Source organism: Henckelia pumila, chromosome 4, assembly GCF_033568475.1.
Source record: "Henckelia pumila isolate YLH828 chromosome 4, ASM3356847v2, whole genome shotgun sequence".
Taxonomy (NCBI): domain Eukaryota; kingdom Viridiplantae; phylum Streptophyta; class Magnoliopsida; order Lamiales; family Gesneriaceae; genus Henckelia; species Henckelia pumila.
In genome coordinates, this window is record NC_133123.1 from 116,612,815 (window position 1) to 116,634,369 (window position 21,555).

General features: G+C 36.7%; 1 protein-coding gene across 1 annotated transcript; it reads right to left on the reverse strand.

Moving 5' to 3' along the window:
* Positions 1 to 522: 522 nt before the first annotated feature.
* Positions 523 to 16,417, reverse strand: LOC140894740 (regulator of nonsense transcripts 1 homolog). Its single transcript, XM_073303339.1, has 29 exons — positions 15,701 to 16,417; positions 13,675 to 13,926; positions 13,434 to 13,604; positions 13,259 to 13,309; positions 12,705 to 12,797; positions 12,530 to 12,625; positions 12,361 to 12,411; positions 12,156 to 12,274; positions 11,354 to 11,462; positions 10,875 to 10,997; positions 10,720 to 10,791; positions 10,539 to 10,610; positions 10,342 to 10,408; positions 9,230 to 9,372; positions 9,045 to 9,116; positions 8,848 to 8,976; positions 6,968 to 7,123; positions 6,479 to 6,592; positions 6,289 to 6,387; positions 6,137 to 6,214; positions 5,771 to 5,905; positions 5,475 to 5,549; positions 5,255 to 5,369; positions 3,448 to 3,821; positions 3,262 to 3,324; positions 3,114 to 3,179; positions 2,813 to 2,947; positions 1,713 to 1,832; positions 523 to 1,358 (listed from the first exon to the last, which is right to left on the reverse strand). Exons 1-29 carry the CDS (start codon positions 16,238 to 16,240, stop codon positions 1,230 to 1,232), a joined length of 3,819 nt encoding a protein of 1,272 aa, XP_073159440.1. The 5' UTR covers positions 16,241 to 16,417; the 3' UTR covers positions 523 to 1,229.
* Between the last annotated feature and the right edge of the window lie 5,138 nt (positions 16,418 to 21,555).

Genomic DNA, 21,555 nt, shown 5'->3' on the forward strand with positions numbered 1-21,555 from the left:
ATTTTATAGGTTAAATTAATAAAGCCTTGAGCCAATTACACGTATATAACCAAATGTACGAGGAAAAAGACTGAAATGAAACTATGTTTCTAAAATATATGCAAAAGGTTGATAAAGCCCTAGAGGCAATTCGAATTCACACCAGATTGATATGCTTTTTTCTACTTTTTTTTCCCTCAGGGAAATAAAATTACCACATGATCCGGAAATAAGTTATATTATGTTGGAGAACAATTAAAACATGATTCTTGAGTTGCTGGATATTTTTCTACCATTTACCAACAATTATAACTTATATGATCGTTCAATCCTTCCATTTATATCATAACCAAAATTACGTGTTCAATATCCGCAACTTACAAAAAATTCAATTACCTCTCTTGAAAAGCAATAGTTATCCCCACTAGCTCAACAATAGAGTATTGATATTTTTACTATTTTGTATGTATATCCTCCATTCTGTAAATAAAATTATTCATTTTGTTCCGTAGAGTAGAATAAGAGCAACAGAAGAAAAATTTCGAACGTGGTTGTCTCATTGTTTGTCAGACAATTATTTTCGTGGATTCTGCGATCTTAAGACATCACATACAAAGATACCATAACAAAGAAATTTTTGTTCCCAATACAAGCATTTCCGGTGTCTAGGAAGCAATTACAATTCACTGCCATTTGCCCAAATGAACACCAAAAATAGATTCGAAAGTAAACCACAGTTTAAAGCAGTAATGGTATCAAACATCAATCCGAGGACGCCACGTGATAGCAGCAATTGCACTCGTTGGCACTTAAATTATCGCCATCATCCAATTCCAACGAGCATGCTCACAATGCAAAGGCCAGATATAGGTAAGAACCTGTCCTTGCACGCTGTACAAAACTATGGCAGTTCTCTATTATATCGCCACTTTCCGTAACTTCAATAAACTTGCTTTGTTTTACAAACCCTCAACTATATCACAGCGTGCCACCTGTGTACCGCTCTCTTAGATTTCATGGTTTATTGGATCCTCCACCTCGGAAGGTGGCGTATGCCTAAAGTGACCATCCTCTTCAAACTTGTGTAATCCAGTAGTTGAAAGTCATCCTCGTGGATTGTGTCATGAACGAACTTCATATATTTATCAAACTTCAAACAGCGACTTTAGCTAGAGAGAATACACCTGATGGCACAAACCAGATTTCTGAACACAACATGTCACTCTCATACATAGAGCCCGTGACTTATTTTAGTGAATTTTCTGATTTTGAGAGGCTTGGCCTGGCTGGGATGAATGCTGTTGCTGGGAGTTTTGCATGTTAGGCTGTTGAGCATTGTAGTGAGCAAATGGTTGCGAGTAGAGGGGATTCAGCAAACTCTGTAAAGAAACAAGTGGGAAAGCTCACTGACCAAATATGATAGCACAAGGTATCAAATAATGGGATGGCCGGCCACTATTTGTAGACTTGGCGGGGATCATTCATTTTGACTAACGTAAAAAATTTATGGAATTCTTGACAAGTATAAGGTTCCTTACCAAAATGCACCAATTAGATCCATTCAAATCCTGAAACTCCCTTTACTAAAATCATCACAGTGATCATTTTTTTAAAAGAATATTTACTGCTTCGCTATGATCAGGACTGTTGAGAGTGGAGATGTATATAAATCCTCGGTCTGTTAAATTATATATCACTGCCATACATCAATTTAATGGTCAGTAAACAAATACCTGAGTCTGAAGGGGACGGGCATTGCCCCCACCATAGTGGTTTTGAGAAGAATCATCTTGAGATTGTTCGTTAAACGCAGCCTGTGTAAATAGCCCCAGCGAACCATGGGCCATGTATTCCTGGAGAATTATGGCGTTGGACTTCAACGGACAAGGAAAAAAGGGAAAAAATTGCAAATCCACTGTTTTAATAGACATGTGAGTACGAGAGCAATTTTCATTGATAGAATCTAAATTTACCCCACCCTTTGTCCTCTGGGAACTATCACTAAAACCTTCCCGAGTCATTACCAAAGACATAGCTTCATTATTTAAAATTTTAACACAATTGAAAAGCAATTTTGTCACATGGAAAGGCAGGTATTAATTTCATCAAACCATATAAAATGATCACTTGAAGAGAATGTTCAAGATATCAGAGAAATCTAAAAGCTTGCACATGTGGAACAACCAATTTCTCACGTCCTTTCAATGCAATTCCCATTTTGTTATTATCATTTCCAATGAGATTATTTTCCACCTCTAACGATAGGATGTAGCTCCTAACTTCGTTACAATCTAAATGAACTAAAAACAAGATCAAGATATGCCATATCTGCTTCTGCTTAAGATCATATTGGTGCAAATATAATAAAAAACAAATGAAAATTAGGCATGAAGAATTTAGCTAAAAATTAGATGACCGGTAGTACATCTGTAGTAAACACCTGACTCCCTCCAACAATATAAAACATTATTTTCTATCCCTTAAATTTAACATCAGGTTTAATGATACAAATTATAACAGATGAGTGAGTTCAAAGTGGAAGTGGCCCTAGCTTACTCCTTCTGAGACTTCTTCTGATATAAGATTGCGCGAATAAAAAAAATAAAGGACAATCAAAATGATTTTGACCACTTAACATGTATAATAAATGCGTTTTAGTTCGAAGGGATCAGTATTAGCAATAGTTTAAGGGGGAAAATGAAATTAATCCTATTTTGAATCTAAAACGGATTAGTTTAGGAAAGTAACTTGGTGCATCAAGTAAAGGAGTAACATAATTAGAAAACTTAAGGTAACGTAAACCATGGAAAATCCACATAATTTTAACTCTAACCTGAGACATGAAGTCATTTCCTGTTGCAAAACGACCATATCCAGCATGAGAGTTCTGGTTTAAAAAACTCCCAGGGAATCCACCTTGAGCACCACCCTGGGTCATATAGTCAACACCATATCCACCCTGAGTTGCCTACACCACAAAGCAGATCAACGTAAAAAGGTAATCAGCATACCAATAAAATTAATCAAGAGAATGAAAATCATCATAAAAGTACTATTGGCAAGCAATTTAAGAAAATATACAAAAATGAGAGTTGATGAAGACCACACATACAAAGTAACGTATACCACTATACCTGAGTAGAGAATTCAGCATATGGAACATGAGATCCCTGGCTTTTAAAATCATCACCCAAGAAATCCTGCATCATACTCCAACAATAAATAAAAGTTAATCATCAAAAATAACATAATCAATCAACAAAGTCCCGTTACAAAAACTACCTGAGACATGCCACCCATTGAGAATCGGTCACTAAATGTTTGGCTAGGTCCTTGACCTGTCACCTACAGTGTGCAAAAGAAAATTCCGAGTTTCATCAATCCAAATAGCAGAAAATTAGGAAATAAGAACGGACACATATTTCTCCTCAAGAGAGAAATATGAATAAAGTTGGTAACAACACTAACATTAGAAACATATCCTGGCTGAGATAATAATCCACCAGCATTTGGCTGGCTGCTGGCATTCTCGATAGACGGGAAATTGTAGTTAGATGCAATGCTTCCAATGGGGGGTTGCGCAACCTGCTGATGTGGAAGATGACTACCAATAGGAGCACTGATGCTCCCACGCCCACCACCAAATCCTCGACTTCCAGGCTGTGGCATTTGAGGAACAGTTCCAACAGGTCCATGTACAGCACCACGAGTAGGAATGGCATAAGGCTGAGAAGGAGGCCCACTGTGGTATGGAGAGAGGGGCACTCGTGGCATTGCATAACCAGCAGGGTGAACACCAGGTTTATGAGCACCATTAGGCGGTGCGGGCGGCATGTAAGGACCTGAATGTAGGAAAAACTTTTATGAGCTCCAATTTTAGGAAGATACCCGCCTATTAATTAATATATACTAGTGAAAAATCCACACGCTTTTGCATGTGTAAAACAGAATTTTTTTATATGTAATTTTTTTTATGCAAAACATGGAGTGGGAGATTTTGTGGGATAGTGGATAGAAAGAGATAATTATGGAATAAGATATTTTGATATCTTAAAAGGTAGTTCTTATAATAGGCTCATATATATATATATATATATAGTGGTATTCATGGGTGCCAGCTGAGCTGGCAGCCCAGCCGAAGCCCACCTCATTTTTTTTTATATTTGAAATTCCCAATCCTATCATCTCTTCCCTACCCCATATCACCCACCACACGACCACCATCATCAATTCACCACCACAAATCACCATTTAAATGCACCGACCACCCCTTGCTCCACAACCGTGCACCTTCGCGCCTCACCGGCCACCCGATGGTGAATGCGATTTGCAGACGAGGGGTTGCTGCGATGAGTGGTGGTCGCAGTGCGTAGAAGATGACGGTGAACGGAAGCGGTGGGCGGGCTTCAGATCCAGCTACAGGCGACAACGCTGGTCGTGGCGCGGTTGGGTCCATGGATTGTGAGGATCGATGGTGAAGGTGACCTGGGCACGGTGGAGGCGAGAAAGAACTAGCGGAGGTCGGTGGGCGATGATGGCGTCTTAAGGGTGGACGGACTGGCGTAGGTGGGTGGGCGATGGCGGCGGCGTAAGGAACGCAAGATCTCGGGCGTGCAAGGTGGTGTGAAACGAAGAAGATGGAAAAGTGTGAATCTCGGTTTTCCTTCATAAATTGAGCCCAAATTTAAAATTTTTTTTTAAAAATGACGCCCATGGATACCACGCACCCTATATATTCACCAATGGTAGCAGTTGAAGCATGCTGGTTGAAAGCTCAAACATTTATTGGGGAGTTTTAGAGAAAAGCATTCGAAAAACAAATTTAGATAGTTAATTCCAGTGTTCTAAAAGGGAGGCACAGGGTGGTCGCCCACCGCCCCGATTTCCAGAAAGGTGATGCCTCTAGACGTTGTTACATTAAATGGTCACCTACGCGCCTGGTCGCTGCCGACCACCACACCGACTTTTAGAAAGATGATCCCTCTAGGCGTTGTTGACGCCTAGGCGGCTCAAAATCCGCCGGGCAGTCAACTAGATTAATATATACTTTTTTTAATTTTAATTTTTTAAAGATTATTTGACATATTTGACCCGATGAAGAGGAATGTGCCATAAGTTTTGAGTTTGAATCCGTAAATGAAGAATTATAGGAGAAATACGAAGATGAACAAAAAGAATTAGATATTTAGGCTAACAAAAACCGCCTAGGCAGTGGCCACCCTCCTACCGCTTTTAGTACACTGGTTAATTCACTTTACTAACAAAAACAACATACCTCTAGAGCGAGCACCCCTCCTATCAGCACCAGGGCTTGAGGCAACAGATCCAAAAGCATCACTGGGGACGCCGCCTGGTCCACCACCATAGAAAAGTCGGTGATCATTGTATATCTGTACCACATCAACCAAATAACCCATGTGAAGGAGTAGGTCCAAAAAGACAACTGGCAAGCATTAAATTTCATACTTGACCATAGTTATATTGCCCCTGCCTACCTTTTTGGGCTTCTGAAATTGAACCATGCTCTGTTTTAAATTATTCAGTGGTCCTTCAACCAAGCATTCATGTTCCTGATAAACCAAACTTTCAGAGAGAAAAGCATAATGCGTTGCAGCACATAAATATATTCAGGAGACAACTCCAAGCTCAAACTTGTGAAAAAAACACCAAACTAATCAAAATGTTGCCATGCTGAAGGAGCCACAGTTTGGTCATGGCAGCTATAAACAAATGTAGGAACTATTTTTTTTATCATAAGAACACTAAGAACAAAATGAAAGCGGAAAAATACTTTGTAGTGTGTTAATAAGCCGTTCCAGAGGGGTTGCTTGCTCAATACTTTTGGATTTCCTAGGATAACTATCCCATAACGAGCACGTGTGAGGGCAACATTAAGCCGGCGTGGATCATTGAGGAAACCAATGCCCTGAACATAGATGAAAAAAGAATACCCATAAAAAATTGATATCAAGCACACTCCAGTGCACAACTATTAGTATGTAACCCAGTCCTGTGAGTCGACATGTCCAGCAAATGATGCATAACATTTTGTAGTCAACCATAATTTGTACCATATCGGAAATCATGCACAGAATCCCACTGTTGAAAATATAGTATATATACAGTGAAATGATTATCCTATATGAGAAGCCCCTACCTGGTGTTCATTACTCCTCACGCAAGACAAAATTATGTAGTCTTTTTCCCTTCCCTGAAATGAATCTACACTAGCCACCTGAATCGGACATGTCAAGTCACATCTAACTCAGCAAAATGTTCCAAATGAATAAAAACAAATATTATATTTACCTCGATTTCTTTGTATAGCTGCTGTCGTAAAGCACCGTTGCGAGACATATAATTCACAATGTATGCCCGCTGGCCTTCATATGGGGTTATAACACCAATCTGTAGGACACCAAGAGACAATATAATCACCACTCAAAATCAAGATAGAACTACACAAGAAACCTGAATAATGGAGAAGTTTATACTGAACCTGACTAGGAACTACACCACTTTTCAAAAACGTAGTCACAATTTTCTCAACATTTGCAGCTTCAGTCCTATTTAGGTAGGATGTTCCACTTGAACTTATCTCCTCTTGCCCCATCTATAAAGGCAACCAAAAAGTTTGAATAAAACTCTTAAAAAGTACATGAAAAGAAAAAGGAAAGCAGATAACGCGAATCTGCCGTGACAGACGTCCAACACCAAAGACATGCAATTTGAACATGGGTTAACTATCTTACTAATATGTCATCATAGACCAATGGGAAGATTAGAAATGTGAAGATTTCTCACTGATATGAAGTAAAGAAATGCTGCACCGATAAATTATGGAAAATGACCAAAAAACCTCTCTTACTGCATTAAATGTCATAAACCAAGAAATTCTTCCTCGAACAACAGTAACATGTTCATAAAGGAATGCATAAAAGTGTCTGAAGCAACTCCAATCCTTAGGAAAGTAAACAACTGAATATACCTGGACATAGAAAAACATGGGACGATTTGGCACAGGCCAAGGGAAGTCTATGCCTGGTGATTGCCTCTCGTTAATTGTTACTCCATTTTGAAGAGTACCTTCATAAAAGCTGTTAGAGGGAAACTCTGAAAGGGCAGGATGCATCCTATACTGAACCTGGAGGATTGAAAACGAGGGGTTTTAAGGTTCCAACCATACAAGATAAAGACACAAATAACATGGTGTTGCATCATTAAGCCGATAAAACATAAACCAGATACAGGATTACGTGATATTTAAACAAGATTATTATAGTTCGTCATACGTAACGTAAGAAGTCCATGATGAATTATGCTAATCCCACAAGTTGATGATTGATCACCATTAACTGAAACTAAGAAGCACTACTTAACCTTTGTTTAAAGCACTTAAGTTTCCAGGGGCTTTAAGTGCAAAACAAAACACACGCTTAACAGAAATAAAGCACAATAAATTAAAATATTCTATTAAGATAAAGTAAAATCAATTTTTTTTTTTAAATATGAAACATGGGGATACCAAATATTGAAATCATCACCATCTTCACCTTCCAAATATCAAATATCAATATCAATATCAATATCAAATATTAAAATGTGTGGTCAAAGGGCAGGGGGAGATGTGAGGCAGAGACGAAGCCGGGAAGAGGCAACATGATGTTAGGGTTTCCTCTACTCCGTTTTTTAATAAACAGCTCCACTGTCAGAATTTTTTTAATAGGCTGTGTTATCTCCGATGAGAGCTTCAAGAAAGCCATGTGCTTAACGCAGGCTGTGAATTGCGAATGCGCTGCTTTTGACAACTATAGGTGTTTATTTTTACATGTTCCTAGTCCAACAAAAATACCTCCATTTGTCATTAGTTCATATGACTAGGTAGGAAAAGGATATATAGAACGGGAACACTTTATGCACAAAAGTGGAGACACATTTTGGGAAAGAATATCCTATCAATTTGTTAGAAAATTGTTTCCTTTTCAGTTTTAAATAAAACTAGCAAATGCAATACTTCTATAATAGAGGAATCCAAAAATTGAGTATTCAGAGGTCACCATCACCTTTTTCTGGCCCAGTTAGCCGAGGCCTGAGCAAGAAGCGGGACGTGACAAAAGGCGGAAAAGAGAAATACAACACAGTGCCAAAGAGAAGTTCATTTCATTTTTTTATTTAGAGGGTGTTTGACTAAACTTATTAAAAACAACTTATAAGCTCTATGAGCTTATAAGCTGTTTTAGGAGCTTATAAGCTGTCAGGTCTTATTTTAAAAAAAGTTGTTTAAGTGTTTGGATAACTTATTTTAAACAACTTTAAGATGTTGACGTGTGTGGTATTATAAGATCTTTTTTTTTATCGAAATTACCAAAGTGAGTAAAATACTATAAAATTAATTTAAATAGTAATATACATACAAAATAGTTTTAAATTTATCACAAATGTTAAACATATATTAATAAAATAAAGCTATTTTAAATTTTAATTTAGAAAAAAAATTTGAGAAATTATGTACAAAAAATGAAAGAGGGCATGGTGAGAATTTAATAAAATATATAGGGATAATATGGAGAAGTAAAATATAGATATAAGATCTTTTTTATAAAAGTAGGGGTGACCTTACTTTTTTAAAAACAAACTTGACAGCTTATTTTTGACAGCTTAAAAGTTGTTTGACAAAAAATTTGCCAAACAAATTTAAATAGCTTATAAACTCTGAAACAACTTATAAGCTGTTTTCAAAAACTTATAAGCTCTCCCAAACACCCTCTTAACTTTTTCCCAGCTTAATTGTGGATGGACAATAACAAAGAGTTGATACACTTCCATGAAATGGACAGTAGCAAAAACAAATATCAGCATGACAATCACCTGCAACCTAATTGGTTTAACCCCAAGCAGCACAAGTCGTTCAAACAATGACTGTGCAAGACCCGCTCGAGCAGCTTTTTTGCACATAATGACTGGACCAAGTTGGCAATGGTCTCCAACAAGAACAACCTGTAATAAACTTCTTATTAAAGTTCTTTGATATAATCAAGTAAGGTTGTGCAGCTAACTTCAAATACCTGTTTCACTCCAAGAACCAAAGGGATAAGACACTCAGGCTCTGTTGCCTGGGTAGATTCGTCGATAAGCACCTAGAAATGCATTCAGCATTAAAACCACATGATCAAGGCCTAATATGAAAAAGTAACCTGGCCCTAGACAATGTACGCAAAGAAAGTAATCCAGTTTCCATTGCCCAAGTTACCTGACGAAATCTGAAGTTTGCCAAGCGAGGATCTCCAGCTCCAACACATGTACAACAGATAACATCAGCACTCTGAGATATCTCCCTTTCAGTAGCTCTTTTTAGTGCTTTATACTTTTTCTCATCGCTGCTGGACAGTTCCCCTGGAACATATACAAAAGATGGGTAAAACCTCAGCATTGAACTTTATGTAGTACAGTGACTGTATATGGGCTTTGTGACAGTATATTAATCTAACAAATAATCGCAACAAGAAGCACAAAGATGAACCCAAAATTAATATCCTCATTCATATTTGCAGCAGGTACAGAGTAAAGGAACTCAAATTCATGCTGGATGTCCACCAATGAAAACAAATTCTGTGGCCTCTATCATATTATGTTTACCCAAAAACCTAAATTTTTTTTTAAAAAGAACTCAAATAGACTAATAAAATAGCATATTGTCACATGGCCAAAGCCCAAACGTGAGATTCCACAAAGGTTCCAGTTTTCAACAACTGATGTACCTCAATAAGCACTAAACCAAGATTTAATTTTGTGTCGGTGATGTTCTTATGGCGGAAGTCGGAACACAAACGTAAGCAGAAAGATAAAAGTAAATTATCTTTTTTTTTAAAAATTTACTCAAAATCACTTGAAGTCTCTCCTTTCTCTCACACATCACAAAATTTCCATTATTGTGCTAAAAACATTTCTTCCTTTTAAATCCATGATAACTATATTTCGAAATGGAAATGAATTCTACACGTTGAGCACTTGCCTTATTCCTTCACAGCTTGTTTAACATCAGATCACTTTCGTGACACACGTATACACCCAATTTGAATTACAGCTATTAACATGTTTTTTTCAAATGTCACCACCGTTCAACAGAAGCAGCCAATTCACTTTTACATAGCGACAACTGAACACATCCCACAAAACTGCTTGAGAGAATCTTACGAAAAACAAACTAAAACATAATACTAATCGCTTTTCTGCAAAAAATGTACAATGACCAAAAGTAGAGAGCTGGCAATGCCAACTGCTAAACAAATGTAAACCAAAAAGGTAAGTAAGAAAAATAAAGAATACGAGGGGAACAAAAGGAAGAAGACAAAAAACACACACCTTGTTCATCTTTCAGCTGCTGTAACTTGTGAAGTTCACTCTTTTCAGAAGTGTCTAGATGTCTAACCTGTGAACATTTATAACATGCATATTATGAGTTTGATTTGAAAGTCGTGAACATACTACGTATAAATGTGGAAACAAATCAGCAAAACAAAGAGCACAAATGCCAAAATCCAGTTCCTTGATTAACTAACCTGATAATGCAAGGTTAAATGCTCAACAGGGGAACTAACAGCTTCCCTTGATTTTGCACAAATTCTGACAACCTTCTCATTCAAAATAAAAGAACACGGACATAATCAAACATCGAAGTAAGTTAATTTGATTTCTAGCGCACTGTATAAAATAATATCTGAAAAGCAGCAATATCCAGACCTTCAAACCAGTGGCACTTATCTTTTCAGCTAGCTGATCGACAGCCACATTACTTGGAGCACATACCAGAACCTGCCATGGAAAACTACAGATGAGTCTACAAAGATGAAATTAACTATAAAAAACATAGATTTTTTCTAAAAACTCTACATTACCTGTCCCTGGCCTTGTTTTGCCATATGATACACAATTGCAGCAGAGGTGACGGTTTTACCAGTTCCAGGAGGACCTTGTATGAGACTTATAGGTTTTTGTAAAACACTCTTCACGGCAAAAACCTGTGTGAATTGACAGGTAAGGAAAATGCAAAATTAGAAGAAAACAGAATGACAAGAAAAGAAAGGGAAATCCATAACACCATATCATTTGAATAAGTTTTCAATAAAGCCTTACTGGTTAAAGGTCATTCCTGTCACACTAAGATAAACGGATTCTATCATAAATTGAATTCTACTGGTCAAAGATGTACATCATTCTTTTGTTTTGTTTAGTTCTATTTTTTCATTACCATGTCTGACGTTGTTCTTTCACATTCCATTCTCTAATTTAACAGGCATCAACAATCAAGCAACCCAAAATCAAGAATACAAAGAAAATCCAAAACAAAACCAAAGTTGAAACAACGACACATTACTTGAGATGCATTAAGCTCTGGAAGACCCGGAGCACCAAATCGACGAGGCAACGCATTTCGAACTATCTGCATATCAACTTCATGGCCCAGTAAATGATGATAAATGTACCTGCATGACGTGCAGCAGTTCAGAAAACTAATAAGAGTCTACAACATAAAAAAAAGTGGATCATCAACTGAAACACCAATTGATCTCAAGAAAGCCTGATCAAAGTTGAGTTCATGAACAACCTATCTCCAATCAGGCTAAGATCAACCCTCTTGGAAAAAATTCAACAAATGAAAAAGTGAAACAAGTATGTAAAGTAAAGCTGATAAAACTAATGCCAAGTTGGCCACTTGAAAATGATAAGCTATGTATATGATCATTTTGCATAAAGTCATAGCAGATCACACTCGGAAGCATATTGTTGAAGCATTGATAGATAGAAAAAATAAATACTTGATTCGCTTCATTAATCAAGTTCCTCCACAGAGAAACATAGTCCAGCTAACTTAACACTTAATGGGTACAATTAATAGTTTAAAGAAGACAATAAACTCCTGACACTTGATATTGGTGCTGCTTTTTAGTCCAATTTTCAACATAAAAAGGATGGCTCTTCCCAATAGGGTGGCGTGATACCCGTGCACCTCCAGGTTTACCTGGCACATTATCGAACTAAAGTACCAACCTTAACCGATTAGGCAGTCTGTGAATAAGACAATAATAGATAATAGAAATTTAACTCCACCCTTTTAAAAGATCATACATGCATACACCCAAAGGAGCTTATCAACCAGATGAATGGTGTTTACTTACCCACTGACACTTGTTTCATCCAGCGCAAATGTTTTCATGGCCCCTTGCATTCGGTCAAAACTAGTGCTTTTCCAAACAAAGTCGACACTAAAACCATGGTTCACATCAACGGACACACCCTGCTAGAGCAAGTTAAATCAAACTCTTGCAGAAGGATGAATAGTGAAAATAGAAAAAAAAAAATATGATCACAGACAACAAATACCTGACTAACACGAAGCTCAAGAGCAACCTCCTCTTGTGAAGTTAATTTTATCTGAAAACCGCAGCAAAGCAGTTAAGCAGGTTCTCAGCATAGCATCTTATGCTAATTATTTAAACAGATCCAGCGATGAAAGCTAGGACTTAGGAGGGTTCAGACAAAAATGGCGTACCACATGACCCACAGACTGCCACGAGGGATGAGTTGCATCTCCTGGATAACGCAGCCTTAATTCATCACCGGGTACTAGCCTTAACTCATTGTCTTCCTACAGAAAATAATGCGTTCGTCACATAAATATAATGGCAAACAGTTAATAATAAAAATTATTTTAAAAAATAAGTTACCTTTGGAAAGACAAAGTAGGCAATACGCTTCTTATTCAGTCCAATATCCCATCGAACTGTGATGTTATCTTTGCTTTGAGACTCTTTCATCATCTGCCATCAACTAACAGTAAGTAGTGTTTTTGGTGCCTTTGTTCCACTTAAGACAACATACGACACAAATTTTTTTTACTTGGTTATTAAAAGAAAACGAGAAATAATGGTGTAAAAAATATTTAATCATATTTTCCAGGTGATACATTTCCATCAGCCATGACATACCATTAAAGTCAATTGTTCTAATTTATTTATTTTTATGACAATAGAGCATGTTTAAAGAATCCTCCTCCCGTACGTTGCCCTTCACATCAGGAAATTAATTCTCATACCAAAAAAAGAAACAGTACAAATGGTGGTGCATAATAGAGTTGAACCTCAACCCGTATATTAATGGCACATGGAGAGGGGAAAACTAATAAATTACAAAAAAGAAAAAAAAAAGTTTTCAATAGCATTGTTTTTTTATATTGCTAGTGGGCAGCTAAAAAGAGAAACAATTAAATGTGTAATAATACCTTGTCATAGTCTGCTTCAAGCTTGATGAGTGGTGCAAAAACATTTTGATACTGGACCAAAAGTTATAGCAATACGTTAGGTGGAGACAAAAAAATTGCATGGCATATCATCAACAGCAAGTAACATCCATTTCAGCTGATTAACTGAAAATACAGTCAATCTACTTAAGAGCACCTGGTATGCATCCTCGTACTTGAGCACTACAGGCTGAGGTTCCTCATCGACACCAGGTTTCTCAAGATCTTCCAAGGTAGCATCAGGATTTGTCTTCCAAAGCTCTTCAATTTTATTTATCTGTTGGGCACTTATTTGTCGTGCCCTCAACTGCTCTTGTTCAGATGGGACCTGTTTTACAAACAATTGGACAGTTAATTTAGGTCATAACCCGTAGCACAACTAATAAATAAATTCCTACCTTCAACAGCCATTGCAAGAAACATCTGTCATCAATAAGAGGGCACCACTGACTGAGATCCCAATTCATGTCCTTCAAAGCATTAGAACTAAGGCAAGGTTCTCTACAAAGAAGAACAACCACACTCTCTGTCTTTGCAGATATAAATCCAAGAAGGAAGACATTCCGGCATCCACAGTTGTAACACTCAAGAATTGTCTCTCCCAAAGGACTATCTTTATGAAGACACACTTCCTTGTGCTTTGCTCTCACCTAAGACGATGGAAGGAAATCAAGCCGAAGAAGCAATTATTTGCACGCAACCAAAACACAAAATTCAAAATCCTGGCTACATATATAGTTTGATTAGAACACTTGGAAACAAATTGTGTGCATTTCCATATTCTCTATAAATATTAGACACAAATCTTATTTTGTAGCAAATATTTCAAGATAAATTATAAGTAAAAGCACCCCAAAAAAAGAAGAAAGGTTTCCCAATTTCTGTTGATTGGCTGTTTCTTATCAATTGATAGTCAGCTAATATATCTTCGTTACCTTTCACAGCTTACAAAATTCCACCATTTTCCTGCCTTTTATTCTACATCTGTATTTAAAAATTTATTAAAAATATAACATTTTTAATTAATTTATGATTTATATTTTCAAAGTTATTTTTCATGCTAAAGCGTGCAAGAAATATTTATTTTCTACATGATTTTTATAAATGTTATTCAGAGCTAAAGTTGATTCTATTTTATTCATAACTTTCGTACACTTTTCTAAGTAAAGTTTATGAATATAAGTGTTATTACTGTAATAAAATGTATTGATTATTCTATTAAACTAAATAATTTATACACGCAAAAAAAAAAAAAAAACTTCTCACTACTGCTACTTTGCAATCGTTTCAAAAATAGAAAATTGTTTCTAAATGCTCCTCTGATGTTGATAGAGGTTAATCGTTTCTGTTTGTGCTGAAAAAACATATTCAATCCTGACCAAACTGGAAAAGTATACGTATCATTTATCATTTATATAAAAAAAAGATGTTTTTTTTTATAAGAAAAAAAGATGTTTATCTAGCTAGAACCAACAAAAAACAGAATCAGCACCATAAATATCACTGCTCAAACTCAATACACATCGATTATGATTCTATTTTTTGCTTCTACACGTGTATCATCAACTAGCCAGGAGAGTGGCACCCATATCTGAGTCCATGATAAAAATAACATATTCAATCCTCACCAAACTGGAAAAGTATACGTATCATTTATCAAAAAATAAAAAGATGTTTATCTAGCGCTACCAACAAAAAACAGAACCAGCACCATAAATATCACTGCTCAAACTCAATACACATCGATTATGATTCTATTTTTTGCTTCTGCACGTGTATCATCAACTAGCCAGGCCATGAAAATTCCCACGAAATAAAACAACAATTTATTTTTATCATGGACTCAGATATGGGTGCCACTCTAGTCTAAGATGTGGTTACAGTCAATTAAAGCAAATACGATCTTCTAATTTAAGGTAGTTTCAAATATAAAGCATGTGTTGCAGAGTATTATCCAGTAAAAATGAACCAAAGGACATTATGCAACTAACACCTTCAAAGAAACAAGTTGCACTACGGGTATTCAATCCCAATAGATTTATGTTGTTTAAATAATCACCACCCTAACACACAGATTACAAGATATACCAAAGTAAGATAAGGAAAGCATAGTCAACTCAATCTTAGCTGCGAATGGGAAACTTAAAAAACTGAATGCAACAATTCAGCTGACACAATTCCATAAATTCACGCTAATAACCATTCAAAAGTATAATTTATTTCATAATCAAAATTCAAACCATATAACTTCCTTTATGAAACCACTAACTGCACCAATCCCGAAATATTTCATCCCCAGACAGCTTATCACATGATATTTCAATAAAAGATGACACCAGAGACCAGATAGTATCTCGTCTTGAATTGTACATAAGCAAAGGCTGCCACACAAAAAGTAAAAAACTTGAATATTTTTCAACTCACCAAATGATTAACAATGTGAGAACCAGATGTATTCCCTCGTGAATTACAGAACCATTTCCTACAAGAAGGGACATTGCACCGTGCAACACATGCAGGGTTGGTGATCCCACAGTACTTGCAAGCATGTTCAGCAAAATCCCCCTTCCCATAATCAAAAACCTCGTCATCACCCGTCTCTTCAAAGTTCAGACCGCTCATCCCTGCCGCCAATGCCTCCACCACTCCCTCCTTGCTACCATTATTACCACTACTCCCACTACCGCTAGCAGCGCTATTATTGTTGTTGTTGTTGCTAATTCCACCTCGGAGTTTATTCGTCGGAGAGGACTCAGTGGAGAAAGCAGTATCAGCAGCAGCAATAGAATCGGACGGTGCAGGCCAGAGAGAGGAAGACGATCGAATAGGCTGAGAGAGCTCCTGAAATTCAGGGTAAGCAAAATCTTCCTCGCCTTGCGTGTGGAATTCCAGGAATGTATACGCATCGTTCCCTTCATCCGGCTGCGACGCAGTCTCGTATAGATTGTTCGCCGGCGAATCCATGACCGGCTGCGCTAACCGGAAACAATATACGTACGATTATTAGTGGTGAAGATTACGAATTTGCGAGTAGATTAGCGTAATTCTCACAATTGGGTAAGAAAAATTAGAATTTAGGGTTAGGGTTTGATTATGATGTAGGTGAAATAAGGGGGTTACGCTGTAGGGCAGTAGGGGTCCTTGGAGGAATGATTGTCTGCGATGGGTGTAATGGTGTTGGAATGCTGCAGTTAATGCAAATGGGCCTGATCCGGGGCCTAAAAAGATTTGGTCCAAATCAAGCTTTAGCCTGGCCCAAAACTCTTACCCGTGTTGCATAAGATTTAAGTCGAAGTTGGGCTAATCGGTTTTGTCTAAATTTTAAGGGACATTTTGCAAAAAAATATTATTTTGTAAGTGATTAAATTTATAGATTGCAAAAAAAATCAAAAGTTATCGTATTTGAAAACAAATGTGAAAATATAAAAATTAAATTTGAGTAGTGTTTGATAAATAAGTGATCAGAGTAATTTTAACATCGATTTTTTTATTAGAATCACTTTTGGAAAATCATAATCGTCATATGACTAGATTTTGGATTTCAATTACGTTAGGCATAATCTAACACATAATTTGAGTTTAAAAAACACACAAAAGTGATTTTTTTAAGTTAAAATCTAACAATAGTTATTTTTTAGTACACTCACTAATTATTAAAAATGAGTAACTTGGTTTAGGAGTTTATAAGCTACTATTTTTTAGTTTAGAAATAAGAATTTAAAGTATTTTGATATACTTATTTTAAATTCAAAAAAATTAAAAATATTTTATGTTTAACATTATAAAATCTTTTTATTATCAAAATCTCAAAATTGGTATAACACTATGAAGATAATTTAAAATAATTTTAGAATTTTATCATAAATTTTAAATGTATATTCCAAAAATATATATATTTCACATTTTAATTTAGAAAATTGTTATTCTTTAGAAAAAAAATTTAAAAAATATTTAATGGGAGAAGACATGGTGGGGATTTATGAAATATAAAACGCTTTGAGAAGTAAAATTTTAAACTAAGATATTTTAAAAAAATTAAGGTCACCCCAAATTTTTTAAAAACAAGTTATAAGCTGTCAAATAATTTATTTTGACCTCTTTATAAGTTGTTTGACCAACTTGTTGTCAAACAAATTTGAAGAGTTTATGAGCTTCAAAATAACCTATAAGTTATTTTGTATAGCTCATAAGATCATTCATACACCCTCTAAATTATATTTATTCAGTTCAGTTCCATTTGGTTTTATATTTGCTTATAAACAATACCGATGTTTGCGTGATTTGAATTTGAAGTAGTTAAATTTCAATATAATTTAATAATTAGAGAAAAATCATGAAATTATAAGCATGCAATGCGTACTCCAAAATAATAGGGATAACAACAATTTTAGTTATGTTATTTGCATTTTTTCAATTTTTGTCGTATTAATAATGAATTTATATTTTAGTCATGTAACTTGAATATTTTTTCATTTGATCTTGTCACGGTGAATAATAATAATAATGATGATGGCGATGATGATTAGATCTTATCAAAATCCTTGCTTAATTAGATAATAGAATCGTTACTTGGGGTAGCGAGTAACCCAATTGGGTTGTGGGATAAAAAATTAACTTACGTGAAATTCTAACCAAATAAAGAATCTTCGAAAACAAAAAAAAAAGTCATATTTAATTGACTATCTCTTCCTCTAAAAAACAATCCATTTAGTATGGATGACAATGGATCGGATCTAAACCCGACTCGCATTGAACCTGGCCCGGCGGGCGTGTTTAGACCCGGCCAAGCGGGTTCAGATGCGGGTCCGGGGCGGGTCCCGGCTTTGGTTGGACCCGCCTCGGACTCGCCCCGCCAAAAAATATATATTAAATATAAATATAAATTATATATGTATATATATTAATAATATATAATTATATTATTTATATTAGGAAAAACTGCAAATTTAGTCATGTATGTTTGTCACTTTATAATTTTGGTCCTTCAAATTTTTATATTTCAGTTTTAGTCCTGCATGTTCCGATTTTTGGCAATTTCGGTCCTTTTTACTCGAAAATGCTTACGTGACACTGTACACATCAACTCCACGTCAGCATTGAATTGTTGCCACGTCAGCTCCACGTCGGAAAAATGACTAAAATTGCCAAAAAAATAAAGATAGCGGACAAAAACTGAAATCTGAAAATATAAAAACTGAAATCGCAAAGTGATAAATATACAGGACCAAAAAAGCAATTTTCCATTTATATTACATAATCAATACTTTATCCCTAATTAAGTTTAAAATATTTTGGATTTAAATAATTTTAATATATTATGATATTTTTAATATAAAAATATATTTTTATGATTTTTCCTTAGTTATTAATTATAATTTAAATTAAAATGATATATTTTAACTTATAAAACATTTTCTTATCTTAAATATTATTAATATAAATTTTAAAAATAAATTTAATAATGATTTGTTAATTTTTTGACTTATTTAAAATTTTTATTTAATATAATTTTAAATATTATATTTAATTTGACGGGTCCAACGGGTCTAACCCGGATTGGACCACGGGGTGGGGTGGGTCTCGGGTTTACCAAAATCCGCCCCGAACCTGCCCCGTTGTCATCCCTACCAGTTAGATCCTGACGAATGTGATTAGACTGGTAAATCAAATGTTGATGCTGCATATGGTTGAAGAAAACAAAGACGGTTTTATCGGGCCGAGTAGATCGATCGAAAATTGTAGTGACCTAACCCGGATCCACTAACTAATCAGAGTTATTAATAAAGCGCATGCAAAATACTTTAAAGCGTACGAAGCGGATAAAAAAATACAACAAATCCAATCGGCAGAATACAACCGACGATAACATAAGTGCAAAAATACCATTAAACAACCAAATCGAAGGTTCAGGGTAAACAAATCCCTACCCTCTAACACCTCACGCTCGCGGATCCTCAACCCTGCTGAGAGCCGTCCGGACCATCCAGCCTCAAACCTGCCCCGCCACAAGGTACACCACAATACCCAAATACAGGGGCGTGAGCGACAACGCTCAATACGAAAACAGTGATATAAGTAAAAATATGCGCACACAAATGATTTAAAATCTCAGGTAAAACACTTGCTCATGGCGCCAGGAACGTACAGTACCGGCTAGAGAGCTACTCCATGGGGTACTCGTATATTCTATATCAGGGTTGAGACAACCCCAACCTGACCCGAATCCAAAACAGGATACAAGTCTCATATGAAAACTGTCATGCCTGACTCGAGTCCAAAATGAAATCATTGTTCCCTATGGAGACTGTCAATGACTCACATCTCTCAGGATGCAGTCACACGTAAAATCATGTATGTGCTAAGACGGTAAAACATGCTAAAACATGATAAAACATATAGCACATACTTATGCAATATACATGCAAATATATCATGCCAGCTATCTCGGTCAGTACTTACGTACCTCTAACACTGTTGGTCAAACCTAGCTCCGTTGGTCTAGACTTCAAGCCTACTAATCCAGTCTACTGCTACTACAATGCAATTACCCATGCATCAATAATTAAGCTTTAAAAGCCTTAACTAAGCTAAAGCATACTCCTAAATATTTTTAGGATGCCAAAGTTATACCTGCGTCCGTCGATAGCCCTTTGCTGTAGATAGCCTCAAAACTAGGCCACAGCTCCACTATGATGCCTAGACTGCTATGCCACTTCCGGATTTCCCGTAGGACGCCTAGATCTCCCTAGATCTGAGTTAGAAGGCTTAGGAATTGAGAGAGAAGAGAGGATTTGGTGCGTCTCAATTGAACCCTCGGCCCTCCTATTTATAGACACAGAACATTGCTTTCGTTCGGGTTCGTTGCGTCCGTTCTGCCTGACGAACGTTGCGTCCGTTCCTCTTCGTTGCTTCCGATGTCCCATCAAGTGCGTAAGCAATGACGTAATATTGCTGACATCACGGATGACATCAGCTGCCAGAACGTTGCTTCCGTTCAAGAATGTTGCTTTCGTTCTGGGTCACCCTCCGGACCATTTCTGATCATTCTGAATCCATTTCTAAAGTCCGTTAGTTCAACAGAAACTTCCTTAATCGTGTTTTACTTAATTTAAACATGATCATATGATTAATATACTTATTAATCATTAATTACGGATACGGGTCACTACATTCTCCCCCACTTAAGAAATTTCGTCCTCGAAATTTAAGTCTTAGAGGAAAATATGAATAGTCAATCAAATAATCTTTATTACAACTGAACAAGTACAAACTTGATACAATGAAATACAAAATCTCAAAATAACTTGGGGTGTTCGGCTAACATCCGGCTCTCCAACTCCCAAGTAGCTTCCTCTGTACCTCTACGTTGCCATTGTACCAACACTAATGTTATACGCTTGTTACGAAGTACCTTGTCCTTCGTGTACAGAATCAGTAGGGGTTTCTCCACATACTATAGATCCTGATCTACCTTTACCTCGGTCGGATGCAAAATATGCGACTCGTCCGCCATGTACTGCCTTAACAAGGACACGTGGAACACATTGTGGATCTCCGAAAGATCGGGTGGCAAGGCTAGACGATAAGCTACATCCCCAACCTTCTCGAATCTCGAAAGGACCAATAAATCTCGGTGTAAGCTTACCCTTTCGACCAAACCTCATAACCTTTCCGAAAGGTGAATCACACAAGAATACATGCTCTCCCACCTCGAAGTGTAAAGGCCTCCGGTGAGTGTTTGCGTAACTAGCCTGTCGATCCTGAGCCACCTTAATCCTGCGTCGGATCAACTCCACTGCATCAGTCATCTGCTGAATCATCTTAGGACCCTCAACCTGACGCTCGCCAACCTCGTCCCAAAACAAAGGCGTGCGACAACGACGTCCATAAAGAGCCTCAAATGGTGTCATGCCAATGCTGCGATGAAAACTATTGTTGTAAGCGAACTCTACCAATGGTAAATGATCATGCCACGCTGGACCAAAATCCATCACTGCCACGCGAAGCATATCCTCTAAAGTGCGAATAGTATGCTCGGATTATCCATCCGTCTCTGGATGATAAGTCGTACTCAGGCTCAAAGTAGTACCAAGGGCTCGCTAGAAACTACCCCAAAATCTCGAGGTGAATCTCGGATCTCTATCACTAACAATGCTCAACGGAATGCCATGCAATCGGACGATCTCCCGCACATACAATTGAGCCATCCTATCAAAGGTATAATTGCGGTTATAGGAAAGAAAATGCGCTGACTTCGATAATCGATCCACAACAACCAA

What these genes read in the sequence shown, in the direction of transcription:
- LOC140894740 (XM_073303339.1), bottom strand. Translation starts at nt 16,240, where the DNA reads ATGGATTCGCCGGCGAACAATCTATACGAGACTGCGTCGCAGCCGGAT. An exon ending in TTGAGCTTCGTGTTAGTCAG is followed by an intron (nt 12,275 to 12,360) that starts GTATTTGTTGTC and finishes TTGCTCTAGCAG; the next exon opens with GGTGTGTCCGTTGATGTGAA. An exon ending in AGCCAGGATATGTTTCTAAT is followed by an intron (nt 3,325 to 3,447) that starts GTTAGTGTTGTT and finishes TGCACACTGTAG; the next exon opens with GTGACAGGTCAAGGACCTAG.